This window comes from Vicugna pacos, unplaced genomic scaffold, assembly GCF_048564905.1.
Source record: "Vicugna pacos unplaced genomic scaffold, VicPac4 scaffold_124, whole genome shotgun sequence".
Classification (NCBI taxonomy): domain Eukaryota; kingdom Metazoa; phylum Chordata; class Mammalia; order Artiodactyla; family Camelidae; genus Vicugna; species Vicugna pacos.
Window position 1 is genome coordinate 223938 of NW_027328804.1, and position 12507 is coordinate 236444.

Below are 12507 nucleotides of genomic sequence, written 5' to 3' on the forward strand. Positions count from 1 at the left end.
GAGGCGGGGGAGTGCGCTCCCAGAAAGTTACATTTTCTCTTTGACGTCCCCAAATGTGTGACGTGTTATTACCCTTCCTGCTGTCTACAAAATAAAAATTAATTATGGTTCAGAGGAAATGCTATTTCATTCTAAGAGGCTGCCTGTTTCTCAGGAATGGTCATCTTAAACTGCAAATATTACAAACAATGTTGAAAAGATGAACCTGTGTACCTAAAATCCCCTATTTTCTATTAATCTGTTTACTACTTAGTTCCCCTATCAATAACACATAACAAATACTGCCATGATGGAGGTACACCGATGCTTAAAAGGAAATGAGATCTGTATCCTTTTGCTAAATTCCATGGCTTCCTTAATATGCAGTTCCACTTGGAATTTAGGAATGTCTGGTATAAGAAGTGAGAAACAGTTTGAGAAAATCCCGACTCAGAATTATACATCACAACCACATCTCACAAGTATATAGAGCCGTAAAAAAGTTTAAAAGCAAAACTCCGTAACTACTCTTAAAGACCTTTGCAAACCTGGGCCTGCCAAGATGTTTCCAAACTGGAAAGGAACTCCAATCTCTTGCCTGGTACCGGACCAGAGGCTGGCCAGCGAGAGAGTAAATATTTTCAGTTTTGCAGATCATTTTGTTGTAACCATGCAGGTAGGCAATAAGAAAGCTAAGAGCACTGGGAGATAGGAAACAAACGGGCATGCCCACACTCTCCCTTCCACTCAGGGCAGCTTCTCTGTGGTGGGGAGCTTTGCCACAATCACTTGCTTCTTTTTTCCATTGGTTTCTTTCTTTCCACCTTACTGCTCGAGCTCAGAACTTCAGGTGGGCCTGGTCCTTCAGCATCCATGCAGAGAAGGCTGAGCGGGGTTGGGAACCCCACCTGATGGAGAAGAGAGATTACTGGGAGGGACATTGTGGAGGCCACCATGACACGAGACAATCACACCTTCCGGGGTGAAAGGGAACGAAGACAAGGGAAGGACACAGTAGTGGGACCCCTAGGTCGCCTGCCAGGCTTGTTCTCCCTCCACGGCAACCATGGGGGCCTGGGGGGTGTTGGGCTTCAGCTACGGTGATTAGGATGAAGGGACTCAATATAAAGGACCCTCCAACTCCTCACTAGGTTCCAAACGCAGCCCCTCTAATTCCACCCTCTGAGTTTCTGGAACTCTGCTGGAAGAATACATGAGCAGGCCAGAACCAGAGCCCAAGCCAAACATGACAGGGGCTCGTGGGGCTGTAAACCCATGCTCAGTGGTCGGGGACTCCTTGCAAATCTGCAGAAATCCCTGTTCCACCTCATTCCTGGGAGAAACCCCAGATCTCCTCCTGCTCTGTCTGTTCTTCTCTTGAGGCTATTGTCCTGGAGGGATGCTGAGTCCTTGAACCTGGTCCTCCAAACGTACATAAGCAGCCTGTTCAATAAAACAAATTATGCACTTTTTCACATTTGCCAGTTTTTTGATTCCAGAAAGGCTGTGGGACTCATTCTCACAGTCTCCTGTGCCCCCACCACATGGTGGCCCTCTGCTCATGTAAACACGATTTCCCACAACTGCACCCTGCCTCCCAGCTTGTCAGAGGGGAGTGTCCCACAAAGACACAGGTGTTTGTGAGGATCCTGTCCCCCAGCAGAAAGCCTGCTCCTGGAGCCACGGACAGGGATCTGGCCTCCTAAGCCGCTCAGCTCTAATTCAAAGCCTAAAGTGGAGGCCCCGAACATTGCTGAATGACTTTCTGAATCACCTGGACTGGAGGGGACTGATTTTCTTTCCAGGAATGGAGGTAGCGCAGCCTCCATTTTCAGGGCTGACCTTGACGATGGATCTAGTTCCCCCGACTGCACCGCAGGAAGGAGTGGTCCTTCCATCCCACAGGTTGGAGACCCAACCCAAGGGAGTACTGAAGCAGTGCATTGCTGCCAGGTCCAGCATCCCTGCAGAGTGGCCTCTGCCCTTGAATGACCCCCTTCCCAGGGCCTTTCTTGCCCGGACACCACCACACCCCAGGCTGTGCCAGAGCTCTGGGGCTCTGCGTGTCCAGGGCACACAGGTGGCACCTGAGCCAGGTGTCCCCTGGGCCTCAAGGGAGAGAGGTCTGCTTCTGCATCAGGGGAAGGTGACCCCACAAGGCTGGCAGGACACTCTCAATATGGACCTCCAGGAGCCCTGGGAGCAGTTTCCCTGCAGGTGTTAAGAGCCATCATCAGGAGGGCAGGCCCCTCTTTGTGCAGACCATCCAGCAGTGCTGGGCCCACGTGCTGACCTCAGAAATCTACATGCCCCCAGGATACCCCAGGCAACCTCACAACTTCGTCACTTGGTGACCTGGGTACCACGAGCTCCTTGGCCATCCCATGAGGGTGGTCCTTGCAGGCATGGTCTCCAGGTTCTCCCGTTGAGAAATCCCCCTGGGTTTCTGTGGTCACAGAGCAGACACCAGAAGATTCTAGTCCTGCAGTGACCCCCACAGCAGTCAGCTCCCCTGTGCATGTCCAGGGACAAATGACAGCAATTTATTGCCAGGTACCGTGATGAACAAGGGGGTGGGATTCCATACTAAGTTCAGGATCCTGGTAACTCACTCTGCACCCCAAAAAGCTTCCATGAGAAATGTGTGTATTGGGATGTCTGTGCCCCTAGAAGAGCTGTTCCTGAGGGTTCCTGGGACCCTCCAGCCCCTCTCAAGGTTCTCAGATCCTGGGTCTAAATTTCTATCTGCCTCTTTTGGTGTACGGCCACCTGTGTCTCGTGGTCACGGGTCACTTTATTGCATGACTTGGCATGTTCTTAGTGCTCGTCCTCCACCCCTGCACTAGACTCCCAAGATGTTCCCACTGACCCTTGGCTCCCTGGGTGGCTCAGGGGGCCCTAAGTCTGCACCCTTCACTCTCCTCCTCTACCCCCACCTCTGGGGCCACACCTAGGTGGACTTGGAGGTGTTTGTAAATGAGTCTTACACAAGGACATGTCTGGACAAAGCAGGACCCCACCCACGGAAAACTCACCTGCTCCCTTCTCAGAAGAGGACCCCACAGCCCCACATTGCCTCCCAGGGGTCTGCTCAGGACACAGTCCCCCAGTTCTGGGCAAGGTGTCTCCCTGGAATCCTTGCTTCCAGGAAGAGTCTCTCTGTCCTTCTTCAGAGTTTAGAGGTGTTCCCATGTCCCTGACCACCAAGATGCCCAGCACAGTCCCTTCAGTGACCTGGAGAGACAAGTAACTTATGTGGCCACAGGTCTCACAGGACACACCTGCTGGGACCCCAGGCTAAAGGGCTGTCCTTCTGCCTTCTCAGGTGTGGCTCCCGTGGTAACTTTTTGCAGGGGGCCCAAACGGGGAGTGTGGCCCAAAGCAGTTCATGGGGCTCTCTGGGCAGGGAAGACTTGGGCCAGGTGGCCTTGCCTGGTTTCCCTGCTGGGCCACTCTGAAAACCCCCGCTCCTCTGGCTGTGGCTGGAGGCCCCTCAAACCTCAGGGCGGGGCTCTTTCTCTCAGCCTCCACTGACTCCAAAGCCACGCTGGTGCTGGCGAGGGGAAAGAGCTTTCTTGCCTTCTTTTGGCCAAGTTGCCACAGGTGGATGCTGCGGGGAGCTGGAGAGAGAGGTAGCACTTGCTCAGATGTGAGTGGTTAAGCAATTTGACACCCTGTCAACTAGCCTTAAACATTGGAATGAGGTCTTTCCCGGTAAAGCTGGAAGTTACTTTCAGTAACTTGTCTAAAGATTTCTTTTTTTTTTTCCACTTAAAGACTCATAAAACCTCTCCCAGGTCATTCCTGGTATGGACCATTATCCAGGGATCAATCAGGAAATGCAGGAGGAGAGGGGTGGGGGTGGGGGAGAGGGGAGGTTAGATCAGAGCCCACGGAGAGGAGATGCCCCTCCCAGGAGCCTCACACTGGGCAGTGGCTTCTGGCATCCAGCTCTCCTGTTCTCAGGCCCATTCCATCTGCGGGGTTTTCCAAAAACATAATGGTAGAAGGGCCATGGAGGACACCTAGAACTTCCAGAATAGACAGGGGGAGCAGAGTTACCATGCTGGCCCTGGGTTTGGAGACAGACCTGCAGTGGAGACCACAGGCTTCTGAGAAGCCAGTTTCGAAATAAAGGCAGTATGCACTGGAATACCCGGCTCGAGAGAGTGCTTCATCATAGACATGTAATTTACATAGTTCTCACCACTAAATTCTGTGTTCCCAACACGCTACATGAATGACGGCTTCAACACACATTCATTTCTGAGATGTGAAAAAGTGTAGAGCCGCTCTTTCATCCTGCATAATGGGCATGGCTACACTTAAGAACACTTACCAAGATTTCTCAGCAAGAGCCAATTTCGAAATAAAGGCAGTTTGTGCAGGAAAACCCTGTTGGAGTGAGGGCTTCCCCATACACATGTAAGTTATAGAGTTCCCCTCACCATGAAACGCTGTTCCCAACATGCTACATGCATGAAGGCTTCGACACACATTCAGTTCTAAGCTGTTAGCATGTGGAGAGCCGCTCTTTCATTCAGCACAAAAGGCATGGTTACACCCAGGAAGATTTACCCAGATTTCTCAGCTGCTTCCTTCAGCCAGATTCAAAATAAAGGCAGTTTGTGCTGGGAAAGCCTGTTGGAGCGTGTTCAGAGCTGTTTCGGGCTCTGTCCCAGCTGGAGGGTGCAAAGCCCAACCTCCAGAAAGAGGGACCAGGACCCCACCCGCCAGGTGGTGTTGCCTTTGTAGGGGAACAGTGATCTTTGGGTAAGATATATTGCGGCTCTCTCTAAAAACTGCTTTGACTTAAGTTTGCATCCTAGTCACCAGTTCCAGGACAACAGAAAAGGCATACCCTACATCCCTTTGCACTCAACTCTTCCCAAAAGAGCAAATATTTGTCCATGAAAATACCAGCTGCTCTTCTAAGGCCCACTAAATACCCAGCAGTGTGGGCGGTGCACTCTTGATCAGGGACAGGTGGAGAGGGAACAGCGGTCCTCCAGCAGGCTTGGCCTGGTGTGGCAGCTGCGCTGTGGGTGCGTGGTGGGGAGGGAATGCAGGGAATCCTGTTTGAGGGGCCTCTGTGCACGCCTGCATTATAGTCTGAGGTTTCATACAAAGGCTCCAGGCATCCTAACTGGTCAGATACAGCCCCCACCCTTGGGCTGGAACCACCAGGAGATAAGTACCTGTAACAGGGACGGTGCCTGGTGTGGGGAGAGGTCATGGGACCCTCCGGGGGCAGGGGCGGTGGTGCTGGGGAAGGCAGGGGATGCAGTGAAGGGTGGAGGGAGCAGGGTCCTTTGCTTGGGGGTGCGAGTTCTTTGGGAGACCACAGGGAATGGCACACATCATCCCCACCCTATACCCCAAATTCCTAGCCCCGCCAACACAGGGGCTGCTCTGCACCCTCTCAACGTGGCTCTCCTGTAAGACCGCACCCAACCAGGCATCTGGCACCCTGCCCTACCTCCCCTCTTGGGACAGATCCCGTCTTCTTGGAAACTGCCTAGCAGCGCGTATTCAAGGCCGGCAGCCGGCCTGGCGGATCTGCACTTCAGGTGCCCTACCTGGCCAGCCGTGCCTGCCTGGGCTCAGTCCTCTATCTTGCCCACAGGTAGCCTGGGTCCACTTCCGGTGCAAGCGGAGGCCGCGGAGCCCAGGCTGAGCCCCGCACACAGACAGGTGAGGGTGCCCCCGCCCCGCTGCCCCGCCGCCGCGCCCACTGTTGGCAGCATTGCCCCAGCCTCCGGCCGGTGCCACCTGCAGCTGAGGACCTCCGCGCGGCCCCGCCCGCCCCGGCCCCACCCAGCTGCCCCATAAGCCTCCCCCCACCCCCGTCCTGGCCGCGCCCTTGCTCCCATTGGCTCCGAAAGTTCTGCTCTCGCACGTCTAACCTCGGGAGGACGCAGACGCAAGCGCTAGGGGAGGGCCCCGCGGCGTTGCCATGGATAAAGACGCCGCGCTCCTCGCGGGCTGGCGTGCGCTTCTGGGGCAGGCAGCGGGCTCCGGAAGTGTGCAGCTGCCCGGGACCATGGCGGTGTTTGCTGCTGGGGATGGCGGCTTGCTTGGCCGGGCCACTAGTTCTGGCCGCGTCAGTCGGCGGCCGACATCCTTTCTGGGGCGGCGTCTCACAGACGGTAAACGTACGGCAGCGCCGTTGGCGGGGCCAGTGGACATGGACCGGGGTGGGATCCGGGTTGGTGTGGCGGCCGGGGAGGGCTGTGGTGCCGGGGAGCGGGTTGGGGCGGGGGGGACAGGGCTGGGGCACAGCCTCCGGCTTTCCTCCCCCTCGGGCTCTGGGGCTTGGACCGCGACTCCGGGTAGCCCTGCGTGGCCGCGGCCTCCCAGAACCCCTGGGAAGGGCAGGTGGAGGACCCGTCTTTTATGAAGCGGGGCCTTACCCGCGTTTTGAAGAGCCCCAGAATCAGATGTTGGAATAGGGTGGTTTATCAGCCTTGTATATCAGCAGGGAAATTTCAGTTCCATCCAGATGTTGGCTCCTTCGCTAAAACTCAGGAATAAGACAAGGGTCAGTGTCAATTAGCAGTTATCTAGGGCTTGACTCAAAATAGACTGTGCGGGGTGTAGAGATGGTAGATGGGCCCTCCCTTTCAAGGTTGGTAGTCTTCTGGGATTAGAGGCCTCAGTTGAGGATTACATCCTCATCTGCAGTAATGGAGGTTGTGGGAAACATTAACACAGAGAAGGGAGGGGTGTTGCTGCGGTAACTCATTAAAGAAGCCAGGACACTTGCCTGGCTCTTGTGTAGGAGAGTCTCGCCTAGGGTAGGGCAGCAGTTATCAAAGTGAGTCCGAGGCCCCTGAGATGCAAGACTATTTTCGTAGGAACGCCGGGAAGTCACCTGCCTTTTGCACACTCTTGCACTCCCGAGTTTCCTGTGGGGTTTTCCAGGGAAAACCTAGTCTGTGATATCACAAAACAGGTAATGTAGAGGCAGATAGAATTAAGCTCTCACCAGTCCAAAAGAGATTCTCAGAAATTAAAATCACTGCTATTCCTCTCATTAATGATTTTTGTTTAGAAAAATATACTTATTTTTTGCTTAAGAGTATTAATGGTATCATGTAGTAGGTTGTTATTATTTTTAAGTGAACTCATAAGCATTTTTTAAAGTTCTTATTTAACTTCTAACACAGGAACTATTGATAGATTTAACCCACATAAACAGCAGCCTTTTGAAGTCCTCAGTATTTAAGAGTGTACAGGGGTCTTTAGGCCAAGAAGTTTGAGATTCCCTGGAGAACGGGTGCTCAGGTACTAGTCAGGTGCTTAGCGTTGATAGACAGATGCCAAGATGTCTTCTGCATGTGCTCCCGGACTCGAAATAATTGGCCACACAGAGATCGGTGGGCAGTGCCTCCACTATACAAACCAGAAGCTGCTGAACGTGTCTTGAGTCTAGGCCATGTGCTGTGCAGAGATTCCCATTGTATCTGTTCTATCTAAGCCGGGATTCCTGTGCAGAGACCTGGCTCTGAAGACCCGCTCTCCTTTGCTCCCTGCCAGGTACCTTCTGTGTTATGTCAACCCTCCGGAGGGCTTCAGCCTCCGTAGGGGCGTCTGTATCCACATCGCCTTCCTCCTGAAGACCCTGCTGAAAATGGAAGAGTCGGTGCTGGTGATACCCCCTTGGGGCCGCCTCTACCATTAGCAGAGCCTGGACATCCACCAGGTCCGGATTCCCTGGTCTGACTTTTTTGATCTCTCAAGTCTCAACAGAAACATCCCTGACAATGAGTACGAACAGTTCATTGCAGGTGAGATGGTGATCGTTTAACTGGGGCCAGACGGTTTTTGTTCTGGTTCCGATGTGAACATCGGGCCGTCTTGCTTCGGGTTTGTCAGTCTGCTTAGGGGCCGTGCTCATGTTTCCTGCACTGCAGGTGAATTTGGTCTTTCCACAGTTTTTCTCAGGAAATATATCTGAAGTGTATGAGCTCTGTGTTCCCTCCCCTCTGAAAACCCTGGCCTTCTGGTGAGATGGAGCGGTGACAAGGAGGCCACTGCCACAGAGGCCTTGTCCCAGCAGGACTCGCTCCCTGGGCAGTAAGGGCCATTCTTACCTGAAGGAAAACACGATGTATGTGTACCATGGGCCACGTGCTGGAGAAGGTATGTAACCTCTCATTCAGTATAATTTGGTCCTGCTCAAGCTTCCCATTTTACTTTTTGTAGGAGGTAAGATTTGAAGATTTTCTTTGAATACAGCTATTTAGAGCTTATCTTTTTTTTTAATTGAAATGTGGTTGATTTACAATGTTTAGTTAGTTTCAGATATACAGCTGTTTTGTTAGTTTCAGGTATACAGCATAGTGATTCAGTTGTACATATACATAGTCTATTCTTTTTCAGGTTCTTTTCCATTATAGGTTGCAAGATACTGAACATTTTCCCCTGTGTTCTACAGTGAATCCTTGCTGTTTGTCTGTTTTACATATAGTAGTTTGTAATTGTTAATCCCAAACTCCTAAGTTTGTTTCCTAAGTCTGTGAGTCTGTTTTTGTTTTGTAAATGTTTATTTGTATCTTTTTTAAAAATTCCACATATAAGTGGTATCATATGTTACTTGTCTTTCTCTGTCTGAGTTATTTCACTTTAGTGTGATAATCTCCAAGTCCATCCATGTTGCTGTAAATGGCATTATTTCCTTCTTTGTTACAACTGTGTAATATTCTTTTATATCTAAATACTACATCTTTATCCAGTCATTTGTCAGTGGGCGTTTAGGTTGCTTCTATGTCTTGGTCATTGAAAACAATGCTGCTGTGAACATTGGGGTGCAGGTATATTTTGAAATTAAGGTTCCCTCTGGATATATGCCCAGGAGTGGGATTGCTGGATCAAATGATGTCTTTTTTTAGTCTTTTGTGGTATCTCCATATTGTTTTCCACATTGGCTTCACCAAACTACATTCCCAGCAATAATGTAGGAGGGTTCCCTTTTCTCCAAGCCTCTCCAGCATCTATGGTGAGTGGATGTTTGAATGGTGGCCATTCTGAGTAGTGTGAGATGATAACTTATTGTAGTTTTGATTTGCATTTCTAAGATAATTAGCGATATTGTGCCTTTTTTTCATATGCCTATTGGCCATTTGTATATCTTCATTGGAGAATTGCTTGTTTAGTTGTTCTGCCCATTTTTGGATTGGGTTGTTTATTTTTTTTTCTTATTAAGTTGTATGAACTATTTTTATAGTCTACAAGTTAAGCCATGTTCAGTCTCATCTTTTGCAAATATTTTCTCACATTCCATAGGTTGTCTTTTCATTTTGCTTATGGTTTCTATTGCTTTGAAATAGCTGATAGGTGTAACTAGGTCCCATTTGTTTATTTTGGCTTTTATTTTCTGTTGCTTGGGTGGATTGCCCTAGGAAAACACTGCTGAGATATATGTCAAATAATGTTTTGCCTATGTTTTCTTCTGAGAGTTTTTTAGCGTCTTGTCTAATGTTTAAGTCTTTAAGCCATTTAGAGTTTGTTTCTTTTTTGGTTTTTTTTTTTCAACTCTATTATATGCTTTCGATTTGTGGTTACCCTATTTTTCAAGTATATCAACCCATTATCATATCTATTTCCTTTAGACTGATAATCACGTAGGCTCCAACACATCCTAAGAATAATGAGAAAAAGGAAAAAGAAAGAGAAAAAAATCTATCTTTTCTTGCTACCATCTCCCTTTCCCACCTTTTTGTATTTTGATATACTTTTTCTTTTTTACATCTTCATGTTTATTGTCTTGTAACTCGTTATTTCATTTCCAATGATGGTTTTCCCATTTCTATAGCATCCTGCTTCCTTTCTGTTTAGAGTAGAACCTTTTAATGTCTCTGTTTGGTTCCATAATGCTGAATTATCTCCCTAACCCCCTCCACCCTGAGCCTCTGAATACTCAGTACAGGGAAGCCAAACCATCCTAGCCTTCATCAGTCTTGGGATGCAATCTTCAGAGTGGGAAAGAAGAATCATTGAAAAATAATATTCTGTTTGTTGCTTTCTACCCTTGCCCAGAGAGTGAGAATCACCTCTGAAGGCGGAGGAAGAAAGATGGGGGCATGGGGCACAAAGTCTTTTCTCCTTTTGCTACTGAAAAAATGATTTCTTTTGTAATTAGTGATGATGCCCTTTAAATTGGTAAGATCGAGATTCCACAGCTTCAGCGCCTGTGAATAACCAGCTGGGAGAAAGCTCTCCAGGGCCCCTGCAGTGGGAAAGGCAGCCCCTCTGAGCACCTGTTGTTCTGTATTCTCCCGGCCTCCACACAGTTTCGCTAGGCACTGTGCAGGACGATGCAGTTCCCCAAGGTGGAGGACTGGGAGACCCCTGCTTGGTGGCAAGCCACAGGAGCCCACACTTGAAGGACAAAATGAAGAGTAGTGGGGCGGGCATAGGAACAGAGGATGGTTGAGACCCAGGATAGTTTCCTGGAGGCCAGCAGGTGAGACTGGCGGGGCAGATGGGGCCCTGGTGCATGGGCAGTCCTTGAGGGATCTGAAGCAAAGATATGAACCAAGATACTGGATTCGTGTGGGGGTAAATCGCCCCCTGGAGGCCACGTGGCAGTGCAGCGAGCCCAGGAGGAGAGGGCATTTCCCCAAAGTTGGGTTGACAGATCACAACCAACTCACTGGGAACCGAGAGGTACAGAGATATTGTTAACTTTTTGTCCCTCTTCCTGGAAAAAAAATTGCTTCCTGTTGAATAGCCTGTGTAGTTAGTGAGAATTAAAGACATGAAGTAACATTTCCTCAAAAGTCATCCATTGTGCAGTTGTTAATAATGGTCAAATGCAAACTTGAATAGATTAAATCAAACAGTCATCATCGTATTTTAAAATCTTTTAAAATAAAAAATCTTGCTGTCTTTGTTCTTCATTTCAGGGTTCACTTGGTGATAATAGTAACAAAAGCAACAGCAAACCTTTAAAGAATTCTGTCCTGCTGTTCAAGGAACTCTGTGTTCATGACAAACAAATGAGGTGGCACTTTACAGGAAGGACAGTCATTAATCACACAGCTAGTAAATGGCAGGGGTGGGACTTGAACCCAAGCTGTCTGACCCCAGAGCCCCCTCTCAGGCCCTTCAGTGCAGCTCATCACTTGGTATGCCCAACAGAGGCCAGCATTAAAGAGCAGCATGACCTTGGCTGCTTGGCCTCTGTTTCTTCATCTGTAGAATGGGGGTGTGGGCAGTGAACTCTGTGAGCTCAGTGGTCACTTCCTCCAGCTCTGCTATTCTACTGCTTTGAGTTAATTTAAGAAGTATCCGAGCCCCTGAATGGCCCACCCATAGGCTGGCGCTTTGCTAGGCCGTGGGTTACGGAGAAAAATAAGATCAGCCTGCTTCTCCAAGGAGCCTGTGTCCCTCCACGGCAAACGGCTTTGAGGCCCAGGCTCCCTCGCTGGCAGTCGGGGACTGGGCAGGAATGTCTGATAGAAGATGGAGGCAGAGCCCTTCCGGGAACAGTGGTGGCCACAGAGCTATCAGGAGCGGGAGCATCTGTCCAGGCTGCTGAGAGGGGGGCCCTCATGAGGCCAGTAGCCCCCCCAAACTAAGCCCTCAGGACAAAGATCCAGCCATTCCTGCAGTGTCACAACAGAGCCAGTCCATCCTCATCACTGTGCCCCTGTGCTCCTTTGTCCTGGGGCCTCTCTTCCCCCTACACCCAGAAGACTCATCTCTCTCTCTTCTCTGAGTGTCCCCTCACTTCACCCATGGTCCCTGCTTCCTAGGCCACCATCTCTGGAGTTGACGATTTGCCCCCTCACACTCTCCGTTTGATCAGGAGCCTGGGTTGACCTCCTTGTGCTCACTTTCCCCCATGAGGTGATTTCTCCTCCTCTCTTGGGAACACCTGGAAAACCCAGTCCATTCCTAGCAGTGCCTGCCACCCTGGCCTCCCTGCTCATCTGCCTCAGTCAGGAGCAGCTGGACCACCAACTCTGTATTGCCTCACCGCCTACCATCAAGACGTCAATGTTGATTCTCCCTCCACCACCCAGTATGGTCATTGTAGGGTCTTCTTCTCCGTCAGCCTGAGCCAGACACCTCCCATTCACCCTACCCCCGGGCTCATACCCGGGCGTGTCTCCACCCCAGGTCCAGCCTCTCTCCTTTATGTGCCCAACTCTAGCCATCCAGCTGCTTCTCCACCAGCCTCGTTGGCCCTCCTTCACCCTCACTGGGGCATCATGCACTGACTCCTCTGCTTTCCTACCTGTCCACGTTCCTCTTACTTCCACTTCCCCACCTTCCAGCTCTGCATCCACAGTCAGCACTCTCTTTATGACAAACAAAACTCCCTTGACCCTTGATCTTTTCATTTCCTCACCAGGATGACTTCCATCTCGGTTCACCCAGCTCTATTTGTTCTGAGCCTGCAGGCAGCAGGCTCTCCCAGCACAGATTTCTAAGACTACAAATCAATGCCCAGCATGTTGCCACTGCCAGGCAATCCTCCAGGATTTCTCTAGTGAGCACATTTCCCCACTTGCCACA

The 12507-nt window shown here is 50.3% G+C and overlaps 1 protein-coding gene and 1 long non-coding RNA gene across 2 annotated transcripts; one reads left to right on the forward strand and one right to left on the reverse strand.

Moving 5' to 3' along the window:
• Window positions 1–678: 678 nt before the first annotated feature.
• Window positions 679–6181, reverse strand: LOC140695032 (uncharacterized). The gene is made up of 6 exons (XM_072957989.1): window positions 5886–6181; window positions 3412–3599; window positions 3015–3213; window positions 2335–2425; window positions 1306–1422; window positions 679–887 (listed from the first exon to the last, which is right to left on the reverse strand). The coding sequence occupies exons 1-6, from the start codon at window positions 6166–6168 to the stop codon at window positions 818–820; spliced, it is 948 nt and encodes a 315-aa protein (XP_072814090.1). The 5' UTR covers window positions 6169–6181; the 3' UTR covers window positions 679–817.
• On the forward strand, window positions 5902–11112 carry LOC140695033 (uncharacterized). Its single transcript, XR_012070722.1, has 4 exons — window positions 5902–6128; window positions 7519–7769; window positions 7917–8124; window positions 10890–11112. It is a non-coding gene; the product is annotated as an uncharacterized lncRNA (long non-coding RNA).
• The last annotated feature ends 1395 nt before the right edge of the window (window positions 11113–12507 follow it).